At 27.6% G+C, this 15,287-nt stretch overlaps 1 protein-coding gene across 1 annotated transcript; it reads right to left on the bottom strand.

Annotated features, from left to right (window-relative positions):
• Positions 1-272: 272 nt before the first annotated feature.
• On the bottom strand, positions 273-14,538 carry LOC125370747 ((+)-epi-alpha-bisabolol synthase-like). Its single transcript, XM_048377466.1, has 4 exons — positions 14,176-14,538; positions 11,575-11,844; positions 3,235-3,504; positions 273-1,085 (listed from the first exon to the last, which is right to left on the bottom strand). The coding sequence occupies exons 1-4, from the start codon at positions 14,311-14,313 to the stop codon at positions 1,011-1,013; spliced, it is 753 nt and encodes a 250-aa protein (XP_048233423.1). The 5' UTR covers positions 14,314-14,538; the 3' UTR covers positions 273-1,010.
• Between the last annotated feature and the right edge of the window lie 749 nt (positions 14,539-15,287).

The following is a 15,287-nucleotide window of genomic DNA, read 5'->3' as shown; positions in this document are numbered from 1 at the left end:
TATTATTTTTGTAGACTTGATTGATCAACTTATGTCCTTCAATAAGCACCACAAGCATCGTTTAATAAATTCACTTTTCATCTTATCTCAATGGGCTTTCTTTATAGTAGGGTTGATTCAATATTATTTATTCTTTGAGTTTTTCAAGGAGCTGCTCTTTTACAACTTTATATTGACAATATCGTCCTAATGATAAGTGATGAATATTTATTGTAGGACATTATTAACAATCTCAATAAGGCGTTTGTAATTAAAGATTTGGGCTCTCTCAGATATTTTCTTGGTATTTATGTTACCCAATTTAAAGGAAGTATTCTCTAATGTCAACTTGACGAATTTGCATATGAGGGATTAGGACTCGTGGAATATTTTTTTCTTTTGTCCTAGTGTATGGAATCCTCGGAAGAAACATTTTTGCCCCATTTAAATAATATTGAGTGCTAGGGTTGTTTGCTCCATAGAATTATTGAGGAATTATATGCCTTTTAGGTTGGCACCCAGTTGGAGGTGATGCCCTAACAAGTCTTAGAATTTCATCTTTTCAATTAGGAAGTTGATATTGATTCTTGTTTTGCCTTTGAGGAGTATAAATCATAATGAAGGAATCCCCTCCCTTAAGCTCTTCAATCAGATGTCCAATAGGTTTGATAACTACTCCTTCCTCAACCCTTTGTGAATTTGATAATGGAAGATGATGATGTTTCTTGATAAATACAATTGAGGAATTCATTTGATGGAATAGTGCTACCAGATCATCATAATATCTTTTATGCAACCGTTCAAAATTTTCTTCTAAAAACCCTATGCGTTCTCCTACTGCCTTGAGTACTTTCTAACTCTATTTCCTTAAAGCTTTTAATATTTCAAAATAAGTATTAGGGTTAGTAGCCGTAAGCAATGAAAGAAAATTATTCTTTAAATTTGCAATATTGGTTCCTCTTGAAATTTGTTGAACCTCCTTGCCTTGAGGGTGATGATTTTAAGGAATTAGGATCCTCTCCCTTCTCTATTTAATTTCTTCCATAAGCTAAGGAATTTGAATATTGTGACATGTTGTTGTAGGCGCATCCTCTGCATCTTGAGATCTGATAATATTTTACAAACATTCTAGTCTTTAGAGCCACAATTCAAGAATTCTTCATTAAAAAATTGAAAGTATGGAATGAACATGTATGATGTCCCAATGAAAGTGCCTAAAAATATACTACTTGTAGTATTTTTTGCCTTTTCACATATGTTGTTTTACTTAGTGTGCTAGAGACAAATTGCCTCAAATGATTATATGCCCGACATTTTGACTTCTAATATAAAAGATTATATGAATAAGAAAAGGACATAAATTACTTTGGATTCCTAGCTAGGCTAATGCAGTTTCACTAAATTAAAAGAATGGTGGATTCATAAGACGAAAGTTGCGCTTATGGATTATAATGAGTTGTGAAAACTATATTTAATGAGTGAAGGAATTGAAATGAGCTTTATGAATTGAGTTGGAAATAAAGTAACTGTAAGCTAAAAGTTGAATATTAATAAGCTAAAGATTTTGTAAGCTAAAAACTTGAAGGCATTCAATTGAAAGTTATAGATTTGAAAGCGTTAAATATATAAAAAAAAAAAATTGATTTGCATAAAAGTAAATTAAAGAGATTAAAGATTTGATTGCATAAAAAATAAATGTTTACAAGCAAGTAAATGAGTGCTTGAGAATTGAAATTGAAAGCTTGATAGCTAGTCCACTAAAATAAATGCTAACGATAGATAAAAGACTTTAAATTTGGTTTGTTTGTTTGATTCATTGACTAGGATTTGTTCTTCAAAGGCCATCATGTATTTATAGATATAAATGGCTTGGCTTAGATTTTGCACATGTAAAATATGTGTATAACTTCTACATTCTACATTCTACTTCTCTACTTCTTTAATTTTTTTCAATTTACTATTTGATCCTTGATAATGTGCAAGTAGTTTTAGATGATTCTTTCTCTCGGTCTCCTAAATTTATATCCTATTTTATAAAGATGTACTTTAATATCCAAAACTTTTGTAACTACTCTTTCACATCTTTACATCTTTATTTATGAATCAACCCCTCGCCTATGAATCAAGAAATTAACATAGTCAAGAACCGGGTCATGGATCAAAATATAATTAACTTAAAAAATTTGAATAAAAATTAGAAGGATTTTTCCATTGAGCCTAACCAAATTACTGAGCTTAGTCTAGATGTAAACAATGGTAAATTTTCTTTATATAAAATTAAAAGAATTTTTCAACGTTAGAGATAAATTGTAATGTAAACTTCGCTAGAAAGAAAAACTATAACCAAAATGAACAACTCTATTAAACTAATTAAAAGCCATTATATTAGATTATAATTCTTGATCATCTTACAATCTAATTAGACGATCCTAGGATTTGATTCAAGTTGTTCTTTGGGTTTTCAGGTTAGTGATTCACAGGATCATAAGGATTAGAGTTCGTGGGTTTTATTCTTGGAGGTTCTTTAATAACAAAAGTGATGTAAACCTGGCCTGTGAGCACCAAATTTTGGTATTAATATTATAACTTTTTTCTTTATTATACCATTGCTTTTTTCATTTTTATTTAGAGTACCGATTATTATTTTTATCTATATTTACTGACATGTTATTGAAAATAAAATATTTTTAATTAATTTGCCACAAGTAATATTAATTCATTATTATCCTACTAAGTACCTAGGACTTGGTTATAAATTTTTAAACATTATACACATTCATTGGTAAGTCCCATGTTCTTAGTATAATATATTATTCATGGGTTGACATTGTTAATGTAACGAATCAATTAAAAAAAATTTAACAGTTAAATAAAAATAAAAATAAAAACAGTAGTACCAAAAGAAAAATAAAAATAAAAATATCCGTACTAATTGTATATAAAATATAGCAATTTACCCATAATAGGTTTGCTTTTGGATTTAAGATTAAGCAATAAAATTATATTTTAGCATATATAATTTTAAAATTAATCCAAATGGTTAAGAGAATTTTTTCGTTTTTTTAAACAAACAAGTAATACTTAAAATAAATAAAAAAAGGTCACTATTTAGGGCATCTAACATAAATAATAAAAATATCACTAAATGAACTAAGCTAATATGAAAGACGGCATTTAAAATTGTCCAAGAAATATTCAAAAATAAGAATAATAGAATGTGTTGCGGAAAAAAGAGAATAGAAAGTTCGAATATACCTTGGGAGAGCGTGTAGCCATGTTGCCTAAGAAGTATGAAGAAAAGAGCAGATTCATGGAGAGATTTCTCTGTTCCTTTATTACCTTCTTCTTCCATATATGGAACTCTATCAAGAATTCCTTTATGTCTTCTTGGAAGCGGTGGCCTAAACCTAACCGTTGAATGTCCTCAACCATCTCAAGTACAGTTAATAATTTGATATATTCACTGTGGAGCATACATCTCACTTTCTCTTCAAGCTTCTTTGCCTTGTCTCTGTATATTTCATCCTGGAAATTCAAGTGTAAATGTAAATTAATAAAAAATAATTAGCATTGGAAACATAATATGATTAGACCATTTTTTTTTAAGATTTAAATAATTTTGTACTTAGAAAAATATAATTCCTACAATTTTAAATTACATAATATTGATGAATTTATATTATATAGTCTAAGTTTTCTGGCTTGGAAAAATTGAGTACCTTAAAATGCTACTAACTAAAAAAGTCAGTTTTTTCTTTAACACTCTAACCTCTCGATCCCTCTCTCTATCTCTCCCTCACTGGGTTGTTCTGCCTTCCTCCCTCTTTCTCGAAATAGCAGGCCCATAAATGGAATTTGTCGTTTATTCCAACAAAGTACTTTTATAATTTAATATAATTACATAACATATTGTATATATTAAACATGCAAACTTATTTTTAAGTAAATGTTATGATATGTTAGCTTATAAATAAAATAAATTTAGTATCTATTTTCCTTGTCTGATCTTCTAAAAGTAGTTGTTATGTGATGTGTTTAAATTAGTATGTACAAGTATATGAACTGAATGATAGTACGGGTAAATTCATCATGGGATCGATCTCACAAGGGATTTTTTTATTTTTATCACATAAAATATGAAAAAATAAATCTAAACACTCCAAGCCAATATTTTGAGAATGACCTTAAGATTTATAAAAAAATTAAATAACTAGAAAAAAGTATACAACTAGAATGATTAATATAAACTATATGGTAAAAGAGCATTTAGTCTAGCTTATATTTAGTAACCCTCTTATTTCCCTTAAGTCCAAATCTAATGAATGAGATAGTAATATGCCTTTTTGCTAAGTCGCTCAAGCTAATGACGCAATCTAGGTTTTTTTACACCAACATAGATTAAAGTAAAGATGATATTTCTGATACTAGTAACCTAAAGATTTTTATAACAAATATTATTGCTAAATTGATATAATGGTCAATCAATAATAATAGATGAAACTAATACATATATGAAGATAAAGAAATCATTCATTAAGCTCATAATATATAAGGTTCATATATAAATAAAAAGCCAAATTAAACACTTATAGAATTTAGTCTGACATACTTAATCCAATAGTCGTTATAATTAAATAGAAAGACATAAGATACAAAGAACATAAAATTAAAACTTCCTCATAAATCCAAAGGCCTTTTAAAGAATAAAGAAGATTGATCCTTACTCTTCACGTTTTTAAAAAGCTTATTTGATTCTGGAAAGAACAATGCAACAAGACTAACAAGATGTAGAAGATGACGAACTGTTCAGGGAGAATAGTAGAAGCCTTCTTGTTTAATTAACCTCTACTTCTTATAGAAATTCCATTTTTTAGAGTCCTTCTCTCAGCACATAACTTCCATAGTTATATATTTACTGTTCTAAACAAAATAAACAACTTATAAGATAAGTATCCATTAATTACATCATAACTAATTAATTCTTCCTTCGTGGGCCGTGATAAATCTAAATACATGTCTTATTTCCAAGTCTTTTACAACCGTAGTCTATTTAAAGTTTATTTATGCATTTTTAGCTCAAATTCTCCTTTTTAGCTATTATTTCCTAAAATTAGATAAGAAAACTAAAATAAGGTAAATAGCATATATTTCTCCATATTATGTATATAAATATATCAATAAACTACTAAAAATCATAATTATATATACATAATATGAACCTATCACTATCGCACTTTCTTTTATTTTTAATGTACCAAATTTTAATTTAGTATAGAATCCCTTCTTCTAAGTTTAAAAAGAATAAAATGAATTCCAATATTGAATTAAAATAAATGCCCAAAAATACTAATAAAAATAGAATTATAGTAGGTCGGATAAAGATCTGAATAGCATCATCTAATCAATCAAATGTATTTGATAAATATAACAACATAGATAATCGGAAATTTAGATTTTATCCAAATTTATTATAACAACTATATTAAATTATTATTATTATCATAAGATGAGATTATTTTAATAATTATAAATATTATGCTTTATTATTTAGAATAAGAAAATAATGGTTTAGGATAAAAAATTGTTATGAAAATATACATATCTTAGACTTGTACTCGTGTAATAGAACTTTACGTCGTGAACTTAATTTTTATATCGAAATTTAAATGTATTAAAATTCATTAAAAAACATAAAAAGTAATATTAATATGCTTTTTTAGAATAAGTCAACTATTATTTTTCTAAGTTTGCTAGAGGAATTCAAGCAGAGAATTTAAGAAGAAAAAAAAAGGGCACTTAGAAACAATAAATTAGTAGGGTACCGCATTAGCATTATTGTGGGACTGAAGGAAATTATGTGTGCAAATGGTGGGTAGATAATCATCCGACTTCCTCTGATTTTGTGGACGAGGATCTTGTTTGGTTGATGAGAAATTATTGCAAGTAGCATTTGGAAACTAGTGGCAGGTCCTTATGAGGATGGAAAATTGGCTTATTTTCTGGTAATAGTGGGTATAAAAGATGTGTGTGTAGAATAAACTATGGGTATACATATATATACAAAAAAAAAAAAAAACAGACGAGAGAATTTGTTGAGTGATGGTGAAAGTGAAGTGACCAATTTAAAGGTCTCTTCAAATGTATCACGGCTTAAAAAATTAGCATGTTTATCATGTTCATGGCAGACATGCAAAGTGCCCGCTGGCTGGTGAACCTCCCATAATGACATATCTCCTGATGTAGAGGCTTCATCCCATTTTCCAAGGCCAAGCCATGTGACACCATTATCGGAACGTTAAAAAGCCAATGGAAATAAAACAGGATGTAAATATACATTCATAAAATTTTATATAGCTTTGTTAAAAGTCTAATTATTTTTAAAAAAGGTTAATTATTCTCTTGCAGCTTTGTATTCTTTATTTTAGATTTTATAAAAGATTTTATAGCCCACTTGTTAGCAGGTTTTTTTTTTTTAATATGGTTCATCAATATTTTGTTTAGATTTATAGTATTTTCTGCAAATCTTATCACAATTTTTAGAGTAAATTGTCTAGTTGGTACTAAATTTTGGGATTGGATATCAATTTCATACCAAGACTTTAATTTGAATCAAAATGGTATCAAGAGTACATAAACATATATCAATTTAATCTAAATGTCCAATTTCCGACAACAAATGGTAACTTGGCAAGCTGAGGAGAAAAGTTAATTGACGTGACACATGCTGAGAGGGCAAAACAACCGAAATATACCTCCTCAGCTTGCTACGTCATTATCCGTTGTCAGAAATTAGACATTTGAACTAAATTGATATACTTTTTTGTACTTTTGGTACCATTTTAATTCAAATTAAAGTCTTGGTATCAAATTAATATACAGTTCCAAGGTTTGGTACCAGCTGGGCAATTTACTCTAATTCTTACTACATCAACTTGTAAATGTTTTGGTATTTATATTAAAAGGTATTTGATTAAGAGGTTTGATACAGCTGATAGTTGTTTCTCACTAAACAGCTATATTAAAGCGTTTGATAAAGATTTAAAAAAACAGTAACTGATAACTGATTTAATTCAAACCAGCTGCCGAATGTATCGGCTCTATTTTAGAATTTTTTCTTACAAGCTGATAGTTTATTTGACTTTTTATTTATTTAGAAATTATTGTCCTTATTAAAACTTATCAACAATAAATTACTTTAAATTGATCTCATACAATTGAATTTTTATATTTTAAAATAAATAATATTATTTTAAAATTATTCTTAATAATTAAATAATTATAATATTTAAAATTATGGTATTTGAAATTAAAATTTTTATTAGTATTTAAATTAGATTTCTTGGACACTATATCTCCCGGGGAACCATCACCCCATTTGGAGACATATTTCCATTTCAACCAAGCAGCAAATGGACAAATCATTCTTGCCCGAAGATTCAAAGTTAAATGGTGAGATAAATTTAACCATCAAGAAAAATTATCTCTAAAGATGGTACAAAGTTTTCTTTCAAAGAATAGCTTCTTGCCACCTCCGAAAGAACATACCACTTTCCTGACACAAAAGTCTTTCATTATTCCAAAGCTAACGGCGGCTCAAACAGAAGAAGATTTCTTACAATTGATCAAACAGTTGTCAGAAACCGTCTCTTCAAAAGGAAAATCTAAAGCTTCATCTTTCTCTTCTTGATCTAGATGGTGACTCGAGCGAATATTTGTTTTGGAATATTTAAGCCCATCAAATGACATCTGTAAAGCTTGGGTTGAAAAAAAACAATTGATAGGCCAAATGCCCAATAATATATATATATATATATATATATATATATAAAAAGTCTTTTTAAAAGAGAAGAAAGAAGACAAATAACTCTGCACCATTACTTTTTTAAAGTAAAAGATTCATCTCTGTTGAAGCATGACAGATAACTCCTGCAAAAGACGTGGAGCCCTTCACTCCATTATTAAAAGCATCCAAAAGACGTGGAGTCCCTCACTCCATTATGAAGAGCAACCAAAGCAACAATTATGGAATTTCAAGGCTGAAGACCTCTATAAATAGAGGAGCTAACAAAGAAGAAGGTAGACGAAAAAATAACAAGAAACTCTTGTATTCTTCAAGTTATACCATTAGAAATATAGTGAGAAAATAGAGTGTGAAAGTGATAGTGAGAAACCACCTTCCTCTTGTATTCAACTTCTAAGTTATATTTTTTTTGTTTAAATCTTTCATTTTAAAGTTTTTATTTCAAAATTTATTTTATTTCAAAGTTTGTATATTTAAAAGATTTGGCTATTGTAGATGTTTAATATATATATATATATATATATATATATATATATATATATATATATATATATATATATATTATTAATTTCAGTCAAAATAATAAATATAATAATATAATAATAATTATATATCATGTCAACAGTCCTTTCGTTTTCAGAAATAAAGAAAAGAATAAAGAAAAAGAAAGGAAACAAGCAACGACTACAAAAAAGGTGAAGGGAAAGGTGTATCACGTGGGATGGGATTAATGGTGGATAGCACCGCTAAATTGAATATAATTAAATTTTAAGGTGTATCCGTAATGAGGTTTGGAAAACTTCAGCTTCTTTCTTAGATGTGCTTTTAATTCTTTTTTCAATATCAAATTTTAAAAAGTATTTTATAAAATATTAAATTGAATATAATTAAATTAATTTTTTTTGAAATTATATCATTTTAACATTGAGAGATAATTTTGATTACATTCTTAATATGAATGGGTAGCAAACAACAATATAATCTTTTAACTCTTTATTTCTGTACGTGGATGCTATAATCAAATTTAATAGAATTAAGTTTTGATTAATCTAAATTTAATTCGTTTATTATCAAATTAAATTTAAACTAAATGTATTTTTATTTACAGTTTATAAGCGGAAATAAATCTAATGATTAAAAATTATAAATAAAAATAATTTATTAATTTATCAAAATTGTAACATATATATTTGAACTTTATAATTTTATTTATGATTTTATTATAGCAAAAAAAATTGTATAATATCTTTTATATCTATGATTAATAGAAATATAGGATCATAAATTTCATTAAATTATTAATAATATAGTTTACAGATTGTAACCTTAAACAACTGAATTTTGTTTAGTTTCAGTTCTAACTCATTTATAACTCTTATTGGACATGAGGATTGGCTCTCCTGAGCCCTTTGTGAATTTGGTAATGGAAGATGATGATGTTTCTTGACAAATACAATTGAGGAATTCATTTGATGGAATAGTGCTACCAGATCATCATAATATCTTTTATGCAACTGTTCAAAATTTTCATCTAAAAACCCTATGCGTTCTCCTACTGCCTTGAGTACTTTCTGACTCTATTTCCTTAAAGCTTTTAATATTTCAAAATAAGTATTAGGGTTAGTAGCCGTAAGCAATGAAAGAAAATTATTCTTTAGATTTGCAGTATTTGGTCCTCTTGAAATTTGTTGAACCTCCTTGCCTTGAGGGTGATGATTTTAAGGAATTAGGATCCTCTCCCTTCTCTATTTAATTTCTTCCATAAGCTAAGGAATGTGAATATTGTGATATGTTGTTGTAGGCGCATCCTCTGCATCTTGAGATCCGATAATATTTTACAAACATTCTAGTCTTTAGAGCCACAATTCAGGAATTGCCTCAAATGATTATGCCCGACATTTTGACTTCTAATATAAAAGATTATATGAATAAGAAAAGGACATAGATTACTTTGGATTCCTAGTTAGGCTAATGCAGTTTCACTAAATTAAAAGCATGGCAAATTAATAAGACGAAACTTGAGCTTATGGAATATAATGAGTTGTGAAAACCATATTTAATGAGTGAAGGAATTGAAATGAGCTTTATGAATTGAGTTGAAAATAAAGTAACTGTAAGCTAAAAGTTATAGATTAATAAGCTAAAGATTTTGAAAGCTAAAAACTTAAAGGCATTAAATTGAAATTTATAGGTTTGAAAGCATTAAATATAAAAAAAATTGATTCGCATAAAAGTAAATTAAAGAGATTAAAGATTTGATTGCATAAAAAATAAATATTTACAAGCAAGTAAATGAGTGCTTGAGAATTGAAATGGAAAGCTTGATAGCTAGTGCACTAAAATAAATGCTAACGATAGATAAAAGACTTTAAGTTTGGTCTGTTTGTTTGGCTAGGATTTGTTCTTCAAAGGCCATCATGTATTTATAGATATAAATGGCTTGGCTTAGATTTTGCACATGTAAAATATGTGTATAACTTCTACATTCTACATTCTACTTTTCTACTTCTTTAATTTTTTCAATTTACTATCTGATTCTTTCTCTCGGTCTCCTAAACTTATATCCTATTTTATAAAGATGTACTTTAATATCCAAAACTTTTGTAACTGCTCTTTCACATCTTTACATCTTTATTTATAAATCAACCCCTCGCCTATGGATCAAGAAATTAACATAGTCAAGAACCGGGTCATGGATCAAAATATAATTAACTTAAAAAATTTGAATAAAAATTAAAAGGATTTTTCCATTGAGCCTGACCAAATTACTGAGCTTAATCTAGATGTAAATAATGGTAAATTTTCTTTATATAAAATTAAAAGAACTTTTCAACGTTGGAGATAAATTGTAATGTAAACTTCGCTAGAAAGAAAAACTACAACCAAAATGAACAACTCTGTTAAACTAATTAAAATCCATTATATTAGATTCTAATTCTTAATCATCTTACAATCTAATTAGACGATCCTAGGATTTGATTTCAAGTTGTTCTTTGGATTTTTAGGTTAGTGATTTACAGGTTCATAAGGATTAGAGTTCGTAGGTTTTATTCTTGGAGGTTCTTTAATAACAAAAGTGATGTAAATATGGCCTGTGAGCACCAAATTTTGGTATTAATATTATAACTTTTTTCTTTATAATACCATTGCTTTTTTCATTTTTATTTAGAGTACCGATTATTATTTTTATCTATATTTACTGACATGTTATTGAAAATAAAATATTTTTAATTAATTTGCCACAAGTAATATTAATTCATTATTATCCTACTAAGTACCTAGGACTTGCTTATAAATTTTTAAACATTATACACATTCATTGGTAAGTCCCATGTTCTTAGTATAATATATTATTCATGAGTTGACATTGTTAATATAACGAATCAATTAAAAAAATTTAATAGTTAAATAAAAATAAAAATAAAAACAGTAGTACCAAAAGAAAAATAAAAATAAAAATATCCGTACTAATTGTATATAAAATATAGCAATTTACCCATAATAGGTTTGCTTTTGGATTTAAGATTAAGCAATAAAATTATATTTTAGCATATATAACTTTAAAATTAATCCAAATGGTTAAGAGAATTTTCTCGTTTTTTTAAACAAACAAGTAATACTTAAAATAAATAAAAAAAGGTCACTATTTAGGGCATCTAACATAAATAATAAAAATATCACTAAATGAACTAAGCTAATATGAAAGACGGCATTTAAAATTGTCTAAGAAATATTCAAAAATAAGAACAATAGAATGTGTTGCGGAAAAAAGAGAATAGAAAGTTCGAATATACCTTGGGAGAGCGTGTAGCCATGTTGCCTAAGAAGTCTGAAGAAAAGAGCAGATTCATGGAGAGATTTCTCTGTTCCTTTATTACCTTCTTCTTCCATATATGGAACTCTATCAAGAATTCCTTTATGTCTTCTTGGAAGCAGTGGCCTAAACCTAACCGTTGAATGTCCTTAACCATCTCAAGTACAGTTAATAATTTGATATATTCACTGTGGAGCATACATCTCACTTTCTCTTCAAGCTTCTTTGCCTTGTCTCTGTATATTTCATCCTGGAAATTCAAGTGTAAATGTAAATTAATAAAAAATAATTAGCATTGGAAACATAATATGATTATACCATTTTTCTTTAAGGTTTAAATAATTCTGTACTTAGAAAAATATAATTCCTACAATTTTAAATTACATAATATTGATCAATTTATATTATATAGTCTAAGTTTTCTGGCTTGGAAAAATTGAGTACCTTAAAATGCTACTAACTAAAAAAGTCAGTTTTTTCTTTAACATTCTAACCTCTCGATCCCTCTCTTTATCTCTCCCTCACTGTGTTGTTCTGCCTTCCTCCCTCTTTCTCGAAATAGCAGGCCCATAAATGGAATTTGTCGTTTATTCCAACAAAGTACTTTTACAATTTAATATAATTACATAACATATTGTATATATTAAACATGCAAACTTATTTTTAAGTAAATGTTATGATATGTTAGCTTATAAATAAAATAAATTCAGTATCTATTTCCTCGTCTGATCTTTCGAAAGTAGTTGTTATGTGATGTGTTTAAATTAGTATTCGCAAGTATATGAACTGAATGATAGTACGTGTAAGTTCATCATGGAGTCGATCTCACAAGGGATTGTAGAGCAAATATTATAAAGATAAACTATCATATAAATTATGAAAAAATAAATCTAAATACTTCAAGCCAATATTTTGAGAATGACCTTAAGGTTTATAAAAACAAATTAAATAACTAGAAAAAAATATGCACCTAGAATGATTAATTTAAACTATATGATAAAATAGCATTTAGTCTAGCTTATATTTAGTAACCCTATTATTTCCCTTAAGTCCAAATCTGATGAATGAGATAGTAATGTGCCCTTTTGCTGAGTCGCTCAAGCTAATGACGCAATCTAGGTTTCTTACACCAACATAAATTAAAATAAAGATGATGTTTCTAATACTTTTACCCTAAAGATTTTTATAACAAATATTACTGCTAAATTGATATAATGGTCAACTAATAATAATAGATGAAACTAATACATATATGAAGATAAAGAAATCATTCATTAAGCTCATAATATATAAGGTTCATATACAAATAAAAAGCCAAATTAAACACTTATGGAACTTAGTCTGACATACTTAATCCATTAGTCGTTATAATTAAATAGAAAGACATAAGATACAAAAAACATAAAATTAAAACTCCCTCACAAATCCAAAGGCCTTTCAAGGAATGAAGAAGATTGATCCTCACTCTCCACGTCTTTAAAAAGCTTATTTGATTCTTGAAAGAACAATGCAACAAGACTAACTAGATGTAGAAGATGATGAATTGTAGGAATTCCTCAAAGAGAATAGTAGAAGCCTTCTTGTTCTTATAGAAATTCTATTTTTTAGAGTCTTTCTCTCAGCACATAACTTCCATAGTTATATATTTACTGTTCTAAACAAAATAAACAACTTATAAAATAAGTATCCATTAATTACATCATAACTAATATTTCTCCCTTTGTGAGCCGTGATAAATTCGGTTAGGCCCGTGCTATTGGCAGTCTACGTGTCTTATTTCTAAGTCTTTTACAACTGTAATCTATTTAAAGTCTATTTATGCATTTTTAGATCAAATTCTCATCTTTGGCTATTATTTCCTAAAATTAGATAAGAAAACTAAAATGAGGTAAATATCACATATTTCTCCATATTATGTATATAAATATATCAATAAACTACTAAATATATTATAATTATATATACATAATATGAACTTATAACTATCGCACTTTCTTTTATTTTTAATGTACCAAATTTTAATTTATTATAGAATCCCTTCTTCTAAGTTTAAAAAGAATAAAATGAATTTCAATATTGGATTAGAATAAATGCCCAAAAATACTAATAACAAATGGAATTATAGTAGGTCGGATAAAGATCTCAATAGCATCATCTAATCAATCAAATGTATTTGATAAATATAACTACAACATAGATAATCGGAAATTTAGATTTTACCCAAATTTATTATAACAACTCTATTAAATTATTATTATTATCATAAGTTGAGATTATTTTTATAATTATAAATATTATGCTTTATTGTTTAGAATAAGAAAATAATGGTTTAGGATAAAAAATTGTTATGAAAATATACATATCTTATACTTGTACTCGAGTAATAGAAGTTTACCTCGTGAACTTGAGTTTATATCGAAATTTAAATGTATTAAAATTCATTAAACAACATAAAAAGCAACATTAATATGTTATTTTAGAATAAGTCAACTATTATTTTTCTAAGTTTGCTAGAGGAATTCAAGGAGAGAATTTAAGAAGAAAAAAAAGGGCACTCAGAAACAATAAATTAGTAGGGTACCGCATTAGCATTATTGTGGGACTGAAGGAAATTATGTGTCCAAATGGTGGGTTGATAATTATCCGACTTCCTCTGATTTTGTGGACGAGGATCTTGTTTGGTTGATGAGAAATTATTGCAAGTAGCATTTGGACCCATCCTGCGAGTGGTGGAAACTAGTAGCAGGTCCTTATGAGGATGGAAAATTGGCTTATTTTTGGTAATAGTGGGTATAAAAGATGTGTGTGTAGAATAAATTATGGGTATACATATATATACAAAAAAAAAAAATCAGACAAGAGAGAATTTGTTGAGTGATGGTGAAAGTGAAGTGACCAAATTAAAGGTCTCTTCAAATGTATCACGGCTTCAAAAATTAGCATGTTTATCATGTTCATGGCAGACATGCAAAGTGCCCGCTGGCTGGTGAACCTCCCATAATTGTATGATGATAACTGACATATCTCCTGATGTAGAGGCTTCATCCCATTTTCCAAGGCCAAGCCATGTGACACCATTATTGGGACGTTAAAAAGCCAACGGAAATAAAACAGGATGTAAATATACATTCATAAAATTTTATATAGCTTTCTTAAAAGTCTAATTATTTTTAGAAAAGGTTAATTATTCTCTTGCAGTTTTGTATTTTTTATTTTAGATTTTATAAAAGATTTTATAGCCCTCTTGTTAGCAGGTTTTTTTTTTAATATGGTTCATCAATATTTTTTTTAGATTTATAGCATTTTCTGAAAATTTTATCATAATTTTTAGGGTAAATTGTCCAGCTGGTACCAAACTTTAGGATTGTATATCAATTTGATACCAAGACTTTAATTTGAATCAAAATGGTACCAAGAATACATAAATGTATATCAATTTAGTCCAAATGTCAAATTTCCGAGAAAATGGTAACATGGCAAGCTGAGAAGAAAAGTTAATTGACGTGGCACATGCTGAGAGGGCAAAACAACCAGAATATACCTCCTCAGCTTGCCACATCATCATCCGTTGTCGGAAATTAGACGTTTGAACTAAATTGATATATTTTTTGTACTTTTGGTACCATTTTAATTCAAATTAAAGTCTTGGTATCAAACTGATATACAGTTCCAAGGTTTGTACCAGCTGGGCAA

Source organism: Ricinus communis, chromosome 7 (genome assembly GCF_019578655.1).
Source record: "Ricinus communis isolate WT05 ecotype wild-type chromosome 7, ASM1957865v1, whole genome shotgun sequence".
Lineage (NCBI taxonomy): Eukaryota > Viridiplantae > Streptophyta > Magnoliopsida > Malpighiales > Euphorbiaceae > Ricinus > Ricinus communis.
Note: the sequence above shows the minus strand (reverse complement) of the source record. Positions and strands in the feature narration are given on the sequence as shown.